Below are 12,886 nucleotides of genomic sequence, written 5' to 3'. Positions count from 1 at the left end.
TAATTCGAGTTATTAATATGTTCAATTTCCAAATTAAAAATTAAAGTGTTAAGTTAGCATACAATAAAAGATAATCATAATTTGAATGTTATTTACAATATATTTAAAATAAATAAATAAATATATGTATAAAAAAAAAATTACAATTGGGGTTCCTCAAACCCATGCTCAATTTTAATTAACTTCTAATTAATTTTTTAAATTCAAATCTAACCCATATTATAAAAATATTGTCCAAACTCGTAAAATTTTTGATATGAATTCGGGTTGGCCCGCACCCTACATTAGAGAGGAATTGCGCGTGACTCGGATAGAATTAGAGAGGAATTGCGCGTGACTCGGATTGGCCGACTCGGATAGAAATTAAAGCGGAACTGATGGAGCGAGGTGAAAGCGGAAGCGAAATTTTCACTCAAAGATCATTTTGGCCTCTCTTTCTCTCTCTCTCCTATCACTAACATCCTCTCTCCCTCTCTCTCTCTCTCTCTGTACACACACACACATATATATATGTACACACAAATTATTCTGTAAACACTGCGAGATCTAACCTATATACCTACTGCTGTAACTCCATCTGCTCAAAGGTACTTCAATTTCTCTCTAGATCTTTTCCCAGTCGTAACAAATGTGATTGCTCTTCTTCAGATCTGTTACTCACATTATCTATTGCAGATTCAGCGATGGATTTCATGAAGGTTATTGATCAAACAGTCCGCGAAATGTGAGCTTCATGCTCTCTCTCTCTCTTTCTCTATTGTTTTGAATGCTTTATCAATTTAATTGGTTTGGTTCAATTTTCACTGCGGGTGTATGTTTAAATGTATTGTTTATATATGGATTTCAGTAAGAGGGAGGTAAATTTGAAAGTTTTGAAGGTCCCTGAGATCGAACAGAAGGTAAAACCTCTATCTTCTACTAAGTTTCGAATTTATCTCATACATGTACTTGTGTTTGTGTGTGTATTCATTTATGAGCATATATAGTATTGGTTTAGATGCAAATTACTATTTAAAATTGGTGATTTTGTGAAGCTGGTGGATGGGTTTTATTTGATTCACGCATAAAGTAGCTATTGTTACTTAACCCGATTACACATATTTGGGATTGTTATTCCTATTCCATTTTTTCACAGTTTCTGATCTTTTGTACAAGTGAGAAGTAGTTAAAGAAAACTGTATTAACGAAGACATGGCTTTTATAACCTACACAAGAAAAAGAAGAAGAAGAAGGAAAAAAAGACATGCCTTTTATCATGGGTTTATACCAAGAATGATTGTCTGAAAGAAATTATAAAGGAAAGAAGAGATGCATTCACTTATGGCATTTAAATGATGGACTAGTATTACAAATCATCTTATCCGAGCATTGATTGTTTTTGCGAGGAAATCATTTTCTCTCTTTAGTTGAACTTGAAAATAGGCTAACTGAGGAGCACATCGGCAGCCAATTCCATATCTGTAGATAGTCTCCATGGAGCCGTTGAATTTCATAACAGCAATTTTATATCTTAATCCCTCTTCTTCAAACTTTGAAGCCCATTATTTATTCATACAAAATCTTAAACACGTTTTAAGTGTAAGCAATAGTCCAGGTCTTCCTGGTTGGTTTGTCTATAGGGAAGTGATTCTCAATATGATCACACAAGTGCTCATTTTGCCTATTTACATTTTCGTGGGTGCAGTCTCATAATTTCTTGTTTTTAGTGGGTTTCTTTTAAATAAAAGTATGACTTGGAATTTCAATCAATTTAGAACCATGCATCATATACAAAGAGGACATATCACTGCAATCTTTCTTAGAAGGAACAGCAATGGGTTACGGGGACATTCAGATCAAATTTCCATTCCTATTTCATGATCTACAGTTTCCTGGAAGGTCTATGAAATAAGGTTGAACTTCCCTTAGGTTTTGCACTTTAACACACCCTTCTACTTTTGATTGAATGTGTTATGGAAGCATATATTTATTTGTATTTTGAATAGTTTTGCCTTTGATCGTATAGATATAAATAGATATGAAAGCAGACGTACATTTGTTGGTTTGTTGTTCATAGAAGATTTGATCAACAGTGCTTTGGGGTCAAGGTTGGAAGAAAGGAAAATGAACCGTTGATATGAAGTTAACGTTTCTTTTCCCCTCCTTATTGGGTTTAACATTTGATTTTGAAAGATCTGAAGTAGCAATCAAAATGTGGAAGTATATATATCACAACTTTGTGTTTTTAAAGTTAGTATTACAAAGTTGCATTTATTCTGCAATGGATAACTTATGCCAAGAATTTGAGAATTTTGTATTCCATTTTTAATTTTCATGAATTCATTTTATCTAGAGTAACCAAATATAACTAAATGTCAGCCTATAAAGAAAGAAAAAAAGGTTTCCAAATCTTACATCATTTTCTCCCAATGATGTAGGACAACATTGGGAAACTTAGAATAGTGCAGCATACAATTGGTTGTGTAGTGGGTTACAGAAAGTTGGTAGGTTTAGGATGTTCAAGGATAAAAGAAAGGTTGTAAGGCCTTCTTCTCGATGGAAAGTGGTGGAATTCAATTTTGTTTTAAAAAATTATTGATGGCTGGAATTGCAAAATTTAGTTGCTGAAATTTCTGGATGGTAACTACTTAGGTTTTTAGATGTGTAAGTTAGGACAAAAGGTAAGAAGGATTGACTAGGGATTGGTATGGTATAGTTTTGGGATGATATAGGTGTTGTTTTAGGGATGTGAAACTTAAGAAAAGAAAAAGAAGAATGTTTCAGGAGTCCTGCCCAGAATTTAGGATTTTAGAAGTTAAAGTGAGGACAAAAAGGAGGAGAACATGTTGTTGTTTTTGGATGATTTGGGGGGTTTGTTGTAGGGGATGTGAAACTTAAGAAGAAGACAATAATATAGGAATCCTACTTAGAATTCTTAAGAGTCATCCCAAAGGTAAGGCTCCATTAGACGTCAAACGATCCCCAATTTTCTTAAAAACTTCACTTTATTGAATAGAAGGATTGATTACATAGATATTTATATGCTGTTGGCCTTCTCCACTTACCAGTAGGAGTATGACATTAAAAAAAATTAGGACCTGTATTCATAAACTTTGCGTGCTCTGCATTGTTCTCCCAATATTCAAAGAAACTTGAACTTGAGTTTTGTATTTCCGTAGGCATGAAATTAGGACCTGTATTGATTTCAATTGACTGGACATCAAAAAATGTTTAAACTTTACTTTTGCTGACCTGTATTGATTTCAATTGATTGGACATCAAAAAATGTTTAAACTTTGCTTTTGCTGCTGAGGTCTATAAGGTTTAGATATTACTTCTTAGTTTAGAATGCTCATGATGAAATGCTCATTGGTTGTGGCTTCTCTGCTTTGTTTTAGATGCGCATCTTGTCTTTCCGCACTTCAGTACCATAGCTTCCTTTTGCATCCTGGAAGTCTGAGTGGATCAACCCAAACTTATGTCTTCCATGTAAATAGGGAGGTGACAAGTAATAAGAATGTAGGATGGGATGAGTTTATTTTCTCCATTGCTGGGCTTAGGCTGCAGACGTGAAATAATGATAGAAACTTGAGTATTGCAGATTGTTTAAACAATTGTGCATTGATAAACTCTTTGAAAACCAACCTTTGTGATATTGCTGTTTTCTTAACTCCTTGAAAGTGGCGCAGGTATTGGATGCAACGGATGATGAACCTTGGGGTCCTCATGGTTCTGCATTGGCAGAGATAGCGCAAGCGACAAAAAAATTGTATGCTCTGGTCTTTTATCTACTCCAATTATGTGACATTCTTATTCCTTTCACCAGTATCACTTTGGTGACAGAAAAAAGAGATTTGCTTTTCTTTTATATAGCTGATTTGTTGTGATATCTTCCAGCACTGAATGTCAGATGGTGATGAATGTTCTCTGGACAAGATTGAAAGAAACTGACCGGAACTGGCGTTTTGTCTACAAGGTAGTACAATATTCCTGCATTTTTCATCCTTTACAGTCAGATACTTTGGAAATAATCTTCATCTCTTCTCAAGTTTTTTTTGGCCTGTATTGTCTTTTAACCTTGTATTCCTGAAATTTCTGAAATAATTTCTGTAAAAGGCATTGGCTGTTATAGAGTATTTGGTGGCACATGGATCTGAACGTGCAGTTGACGATATAATTGAACATAGTTTCCAGATCTCGGTAAGTTTTTTTTTTTTGGGGGGGGCTAAATTTGCCAATCAAATTCTCCAGAAATAATAAAACAGGTCAGCTTCTTCTGTTTTTTTTTTTTTTTAAATAAACATGTTTTCTTTTATTTTCATTTTTTTGATGCAGTCACTCTCAAGCTTTGAATATGTTGAGCTAAATGGGAAGGATATGGGAATCAATGTGAGGAAGAAGGTAGAAAACATTGTGTCTCTTTTGAATAATAAAGATAAGATAAAAGAAGTTAGAAATAAAGCTGCTGCAAACCGTGACAAGTAAGCATATTCTTCAAATACTCGGGCTATATACGTGTACTTTAAATTCTTGAGATTTTGTCGTGGGATTAGATGACAGTTGGTATCTTTGTACATGTCAAGGTACGTTGGACTTTCATCAACTGGAATATCGTACAAGTCAAGTTCAACCTCATTTGGTAGCAGCAGCTTGCAAAGTGGTGATCGGTATGGAGGTTTTGGTGGCACAAGAGATGGTGATAATTTCAAGGAAAGTTATGGAGACAATGATCGATATGGTGAAGATAAGTTTGATAAGAATAATTTTTCCAAGTCAAGTGAAGGGGTTACCAGCAAGAATCAAGGGAATGGCTTGAAGAAAGGGTCTACACACAGGTGTGCACTGTTACTATCGTTGTTCATACTAGTTTGCAAAGAGTTCAGATTTTGAAGTATGTAGTATAAAAAGCAGAACCATGCTATCTTTAGTTGGGGAAATATTTAAGTCATATCAAGTAGCAGTGATTGTTTTCTAGTCATTTATAATAGAGATTCATGCCGTTGCTTGTGCTTGGAGTTTTAGATTCTTGGTCGTTGTCTACAAGTATGTTTACTACAATTATGTCATTTATTATAGATTCTGTTAAACAGCTTCAATCATTGCATGTTGCTTTGCTTCTGTAGTTTATTATTTTCTGCTTTTTGTTAATCTTGCAAATGAATGCTCTCCAGCAAGGATCAGGATAAATTAATATCTGGTGCATCAAAACCAGCAACAAGGAGTAATGACCATGATAAGTATGCTTCAGTTCCATCACAAAGCTCAAGTGCACCTTCTAATAATTATGAAGATGAATTTGATGATTTCGATCCCCGGGGAACCTCTGGTGCCAGTAAGTATTCTCTAGGCCAAAATAAATCTTATAAACTTAGTTTTTTCTTAATGCAACTCATAAAAGAAAAGCCCTGTATTGCAAATATTTGCAATAATTGTTTGGCAAATGTTGTGCCACGACCAGTTCAACCAATGTCTATTAAAGCATATCCAGTGTTTATGCAATGATGAAAAGAAGGCAATCACACTTTATCATTCACATAAGATGCTGTTGATATATAGATTGAGATATTGTACAAATGCGGAAAAAGGCAATAAGACTGAATTAATGCTTGTTGACATGTTGACTGGAATATCATACAAATGTTGAAGAAGGCAGTAATACTTTATTTGTGCATCTGCACCATGTTGTGTGCATGGAAGAGGCGAGCTTGGAATAAAACAACCAAAGTTCTTATGTCTGCCTTGCATAATGATATCAAGTTCGCCAAACGGTTTGTGTCTATTAAGGGTATTGTAAAATGTTGGAAGAGCAAGGAGGAATGGGAATTCTCATGATTTGATCAGAAGAATCTTGCCTCAACTGATCAAGGTCCACATCTACTGACACCTCATTGCCTTGGTGTTGAGTAAATGCTGTGACTGCTCTTTAAGTTATTAAATATAAAAATTTTTGGAGTTGCAGATGAATTTTCAGCCATAATTGAAATTCAAAGCAAAAGTTGTGTGATGTTATAGTTGTCAGTCCACTTTGGTGGTCAGCTCTATTGTACATGGTAACCTTTATCATGCACCTTTGACTATTATGATGAAGTTGCATGCAGTTTTATCCTTTGTTGTGCACTTGCTTTAATACGTAGAATTAAAAGATTTGCTACACTCATAGTCAGATGAAATTGTTGCTCCGCTCTTATGCTTGCGGAGCTGTTGCCTCATCCATAGCTAATCTGATAGTATATGGAAATTAAGCAAGCGTATAAGCTATAATATATTAATATCACAATATTTGAGTCGTGATTGGTCATTTTATTCATAACCTCTGGAAAAGGACACAGATTCTAATCTAAAACTCAATTAAAACTATTATTGTCTATTATCCCATCAATCACTTGATCTGAAAGGGAAAAAACATGCAAAACGGAATCTATTGCCAGAGAAAATCCTCTTCATACCCCCTTTGAACCATCTCAACCTATAAATAATGAGGACCCAACTCAACCTATAAATGCATATGTATAACATGTTAAAACAATGATAGCATAGGTGTAATAAAATAAATACGTTGCTTTTATTGTATTTTTTTTTTAATTTTACTTTTTACGTATAAAAAAAAAAGTTATTGAAGAAATTAGAAACTTTATTGCGGTTCCCATGTTAGAAAATTCAATAGGCGTGTCCTTATACACATATGAGTGGAGAATAAGTTGGTCGTGGAAGCATATGAAGTGGTGCCAAGATGTGGTGAACACAATATCCGAGATTCTAACCATTGCCAGGAAGAAGGGCCTTCCATTTCAATCTTGTTATTGTAGTTTCATAAATCATGTTTCAACATCATTGGATACTAAAATTGATAATATATATCCTTGTTGATGTTGATAATTGATATATAATCCTCTGCATCTATGTTTATGTTTTTTTTCTGTTAATTCTAAATTATTGTTGCATTGACAGAATCTGCTGCTGGAAGCTCTAACCAAGGCGATCTTTTTGGAGAAAGTTTGATTGGTGACCTCATGGATGCACCGGCATCTGTTCCCACAGAAATGTCCACCGACTTTTCTGAGGTTGATCTGTTTGCCGAAGCAACTTTTGTATCAGCATCACCCCACGTAGAAGCAGGGGGGAGTTCTGAGACTCAGGTCAGATATTTTTTGATTTAATTTCTGGAAGTGCTTTTTTTTGGGTCCAGAGGCAAATGGGCTAGACAAGCGCTAGCTAGTACCTTAACAAGTTGGGGTAGTTGGCACCACCAACTATCTAGAGACTTTACCATAAGTTCATAACCCTCCATGCTGGATGAAGGCAGGCTTTGGTACCAGGTCTCTATTACTACCAACTTCCTAGAGACTTTACAAGTTAGGCTAGCTGGCACCTTTTGAACTGCAGTTAAATATTGTAATGTAATCCTTTTGTACCATTTGTCCCCAGAGTTTGGTATTGTGAAACATTCTGACTGCTCTCATGACACAGGGTGGGAGGGAGAGAGACTACTCATAGCTTGCTCATTTGAATAGTTTTGTTGTGTCTTCCAGCATATTAAAAAATTTAAATTCTGGGGTTTTATTTAAATGTGCAACATTCCAGGACCTAACATTGTTTTCGTTCACTGGAAACATATTTTCAGGAAAATTTGATACCCCTTCAAAAAAAATTCCAGTTGGGTTAAGTAACTTAAGAAATTTTCCAGGAAATGATTCTTTTACAGATTGGATTCTTTGGATTTATCTAATAATAACTAATTGCCAAAATCTATTTGATATTAATTGATTTAAATAAATAACTAACAACAGACCAACATTCATACGAGCAACTTAAGTATAATACATTTTAAATGTCTCAATTTCAAAATTAATTCGCAATGGTGCAGTCAAAGTAAATTTGCACGTTGCAAAAAGTTCAATAAGGTAAAGATAACTGACAGAGAAACAATTGAGATATAGATGATAAATAAAAACAGAGAGGGAGAGAGATTCAGGTACAATTTTGTTTCTGCGGCTATAGATTCAAGAACAATTGAAACCATGCCTATTACATCTTGACATGGTAACGAAGACAGTTACTTATGTGAGCCATTACTATCTGGTGACAAGAGAGAGAAGGTTGAACTTCTCGCAATCATTTGGTGATTGTCCTGTACAGCTTGCGCTGATCATTTTAGCAAGACGCTATCTCAAAATATACTCTCTCCTTAAGGATGAAAAACAGCCTTTAAAATAAGTCTTGGATGTTTTCCTTTATTTTATATAACTTAAAGAATTATTATTTTAAGTACTTTGGAAATTTAAACTAAATTTGATACGGGGTCTTTTATTCGTATCTTCTCTCTGGGTGCCTTCTGTAACCTGGGGTCATATACCCTCGCCCTTTACTTAACCACCGTCTTCCGAGTAATTTATAGGCTGGTTTCACTGGGGTCAAATAATGCAGTTCCATAATACAATTGGCTCATTGGTTCATCGCTGATTGTTATTTGGAGGTTCAAATATGTGTGTAATTAGTATTTGAAGTTTTTAAATTCAAGCAAAACTTGTTTGCTTTTTTTAATTGAATTGTGTGGATGAGGCTAGATGTATTATTCTCCTAGAGATCTTTTGTTTGTATGCAACTGCTTTTGTAACTGCTTTTGTACTTGGTTCTCTCTCTTTCCCTGTGAATGAGCATGCATGTGTGTGTTTAAAAGTTTGACTAATATTAGTGTTCCCTGATTTGACTAGTTTGCTTTGAATCTGTTCTGCTTTGCAGTGCAATGTATTCTACAGATACAAGTTTGTGGTTTTTTTTTTTTTTTTTTTTTTTTTTTTTTTTTTTTTTTTTTTTTTGTGGGGGGGGGGGGGGGGGGGGGGGGGGGTGTCTTGGAATGTATGCTGATGGTTGGGAAGGATAACTCTTTTCGTATTTCCTTGTGGTTTTTTATTGATTTGTTGATCTTAAAGTCTTCTAAAATGCTTCCTAATTGAACTTCATGAAATGGCTTTCTCAAAAAATGAAATTATGGAACTGTCTTCTATGAGATGCTGTGAAAGAATGTTTTGGTTGGTTATGTTGAAACAAATAAGCAATGGTCATTCTTTAAATGGATTCAGAATTTAGTTATCATCTATCTGGTGCTCGAAGTCATTTTTGTTCTTATTAACTCATTATTTCATGATCATTTGTGCAGAACATTGTTGATCCATTTGCTCCTCAACCAGCTTTGTCTCCTGCAGTTTCTTCTTCAGTAAATCTTTTTGCCGTTCCTGATCCAATTGTGCAACCAGATAGCAAGTCCTCAAAATCCGAAACAATGAGCACAAATGCTGTTGATCCTTTCGCTGCAGTTCCACTGAACAATTTTGATGGATCTGATCCTTTTGGTGTATTTACTTCTCATACTGATTCATTATCTACAGAACCTACACAAAATCCTATTAGCAGCCATAACAACTTAAATGCAAAATCTTCAACTGATTCTAAGCCTCCACCGTCCAAGAAGGATACTTTCCAAGTGAAGTCTGGCGTATGGGCAGATTCTTTGACCCGAGGATTGATTGATCTTAATATATCTGCTCGTAAGTTTTCCTTATCCTTTTTTTTTATTTTTTATTTATTTTTTATTTTTATTATCTCAGTCTAAGCGCAAGTTATTTTCCTTTTCATGAATCTCAGTCTAAACAAAAAGTCTAAGATACTTGCAAATACTAACTACAGCCCTCTTAACTGTAATGACTTGTGAATAAAACACGTTCAATTTTTTTTGTTTCAGAGTTGTGAATAAATAACTGTAATGAGTCTAATGACTTGTAATGTTTAAGCATGCTGATAACTATGCACATCTGATGTATGGGCTCTCAAAGGCCCACTAGATGTGTCACATATTTAAGGATGTGTGGTTCACCACATTATAGGCCCCACTAAACATTTGTAGTCAAATATCATGATGATTGGTGGAGTTTGGATGTCTGATTAGGGGATCTTTTCTTTCATTTTACCACAATAATATAAGGTCTGACATCATTTGATTATTCTACTACTTTATGATGTATATTTCAAAGGTGACGCCTTATATTTTAAGATCCCACCAGTTTGTTTGCATCCTTCTGCAAGTTATGTGGACAAAGTAGGTTGCTTTGCTTCTTCTTAGGGTCTAGATTTGATTGCTCACCTCTACGGCCCTACCTTTGTGAAGCATCCAAAACGCTAAACAATCGTAGCTTGTTTCCTGTGAGTGGTATTCATAAGTTGACCCATCTTTATTGTATTATCCCTTCTACCTATTCCCAATCCTTGGGTTATTTGTGTTTAAAAGCTACTCCAAGTTTGCTATCCATCTCCTTCTGCATTGATTGCTGTGTAATTAGATATGATTCATGTGGCATGGCTTATCCCAATGCCAGTAATAGATTTCCATTTGTGAAATTTGAGAGTTTGGAATTCTAGGGGTTGTAAAATGTGGGAAATGACAGCTCTTCTAACTTTTGCCTATCTAGAGAAAATTGTGGGTCTCTTCTAGGACCATTAGGTTTCCCTGTGAAGTAAGGAATTTGTGCTTAATTTCCACTTTGCTATTGATGTTTGTGTGGAAGAATGTTCCAGAACATGAGATAATTTGATTTTATTATATATATATATATATTAAAAGAGCTGTTGCTCTTCTTGAATCAGTAGATAAAATATGCTGGTTACATTCCTTGTGTTTTCAATGTGCTGCTGTTCTAATGTTCTTCATACTGTAATAGATCTATGTTTTCAAGAAATTGATTGAATCTAGTAGTCAGAATTTAGCCTGTGTGACTCGAACCCATGATGGTTTCACTGGCATGAGTGTCCTCAATTATTGAACCGTTGTGTATTCTATGTAAATTTTCTAACACTTCTGATATTTTAAACATTAGAGGGGGTACCATCGCTTGAACCATCACAAGGAGGCCAACACCACTAGAGTGTGACCTAAAAGCATCTTGAGTTTCATAGTCATTATATAGGCTACCAAATGTCCCAAAATTTTAAGTTGTTAGAGAATGGACCCAACAATGTACCAAGTTACGACACCCTCCCCATGTGGCGAGGCAAAGAGTGCGACTTGCACACCAAACAGGGAATAATTATGCATATAAAGCCAAGACTTCCTAAAGATACCATGTTAGATTACCAATTGCCCCAAAAGCATATATTACATTGTGTACCTTTTTCAGCTTAATCATTTCGCATGTTATATTCAATTTTTTTATTTTTTTTGTTCTAGCATAAATGCATCTATTGTATATTATAACTCAAATGGTTGATCCGTTGGTTCAAACTGTTGGTTCCCATGTCCTCCCTCTCAAGTTCGCAGACTGATTGTGACAACAATGAAATAGATATTAAAATTTAGTTGGTGGCTCAGTGGACATATTTTACCTGTTCATACAGTGCTTTCATTCCTCATAAAAGCACCTCCTCCTCTTTGATTGAGGCAGTAGATCTATATGACATTGCTGACTTGTTTTTCATCTTTTGACTGCCTATAATTTGAATTCCACTTGCAGCCAAGAAGGTATCTCTAGTAGACATTGGCATCGTCGGTGGGTTGAGCGACGGATCAGATGAAAGGGAGAAGGGACCCCCGACTTCATTCTACACAGGGAGAGCAATGGGTACAGGTTCTGGTCTTGGTAAATCCGGTTTTACATCATCCACAGCAATGGGTGGAGATGACATCTTCTCAAGCCTCGGCAACCAACAATATCAGTTTGGTGGCTTCCAAAAATAGTTTTGCTCATTTCTCCATTTTTAAACCATATCTTTCTCGTATTTTTATGCGTATGTGCAAAAATTTGAACGATGGTGTATATTTTTGTGTTTATACATGCATCAAAACAATATAATGATCCAACAAGTGGTTGTTGCGGGTCAGAATATCTGCGAGACTTAAAAGTGTGTCCGATAATTGCTGGATAGCTTCTTTTATAGGTCCTCCAGATTTATGGAGACATTGGGTGTATCAATTTATTGTAACAAGACCTTTGTTATATCCATCCATTTCCAAGTGAAATTTGGGTTTTCAGTAAACAGAAGCACATTGCTTGATTTTGTGGAGTAGAAAGTAGATGAACTTTTGTGTGCGCGCGCATGCGTGCCCCCAAAAGGTATAAGATGAGCTGTTTTAATTTTTAATGCTCTTCTAAACATTGTTGCATGGCATGCCTGAAAGTTACTACAGTTAAAACACTATTTATCATTCAATTGCTTCTCCATTTTTTGGGTAGAAAATGAAAGTGGTCCAAATTGTTGAACTTTGAATTGATACCCCATTTTTTTGGGTAGAAGATGAATATTGTCCAAATTGTGGAATTTTGAACATAAGACCATGGTCCAAATTGTTCAATTTTGACTAGTTAAATCTATTTATTGCTTGGTATTAAACAAAATATGAGATTATTATACTAAAACCCAAGTGATAGTCATATGCACGAGCCTCCAATCATTGCAACGTCTAAGGAGAGTTTGACGTATACACTACTTTTCTGCTTCGTCTTGCTTTTGGGTCAATGTTCGCCCTCCAGGATTGTTTTCTCTTTTATCTTACATTTAAGATTTTCATCCTTCTAGTCTCTAAATTCCTCATCATGCTTCATTTCTTTTAGTTTTGTCACCGTTAAAACTTACAATATATCTGGTTGGAAGGACATCTTTTGATAAAACAATATTTACACTATTTTTAGAAATAAGACAACCAAAAACGAATATTATGTAAATATTAATTCAAAAATGGATTTTATTTCAGCTTTTCTTTCCACTCACATTAATCTTGTTCCGTCACGATTCCGTCTTTCCTTCCATTTGAGCTTCAATCCATATAAAATTTTGATATATTTTTTAATAGAGCTGGGTGCACTCCTACCATAATAGCGAGTTTTGGAACAAAATTTTGAAGATTTTTGGGAATTTTTAT

General features: G+C 35.0%; 1 protein-coding gene across 1 annotated transcript; it reads left to right on the top strand.

Annotated features, from left to right (window-relative positions):
• The first annotated feature begins 389 nt into the window (after positions 1–389).
• LOC132303739 (clathrin interactor EPSIN 1-like) lies at positions 390–12,008 on the top strand. The gene is made up of 12 exons (XM_059801128.1): positions 390–587; positions 676–724; positions 848–899; positions 3,669–3,748; positions 3,877–3,955; positions 4,096–4,179; positions 4,315–4,460; positions 4,563–4,814; positions 5,151–5,311; positions 6,928–7,115; positions 9,137–9,524; positions 11,481–12,008. Exons 2-12 carry the CDS (start codon positions 684–686, stop codon positions 11,702–11,704), a joined length of 1,695 nt encoding a protein of 564 aa, XP_059657111.1. The 5' UTR covers positions 390–587; positions 676–683; the 3' UTR covers positions 11,705–12,008.
• Positions 12,009–12,886: the final 878 nt, after the last annotated feature.

Source organism: Cornus florida, unplaced genomic scaffold (genome assembly GCF_030987335.1).
Source record: "Cornus florida cultivar Cherokee Brave unplaced genomic scaffold, ASM3098733v1 CherokeeBrave_3.0.0_Hap2_Chr04, whole genome shotgun sequence".
NCBI classification, from domain to species: Eukaryota; Viridiplantae; Streptophyta; class Magnoliopsida; order Cornales; family Cornaceae; genus Cornus; species Cornus florida.
This window is presented reverse-complemented; position numbering and strand designations above follow the sequence as displayed.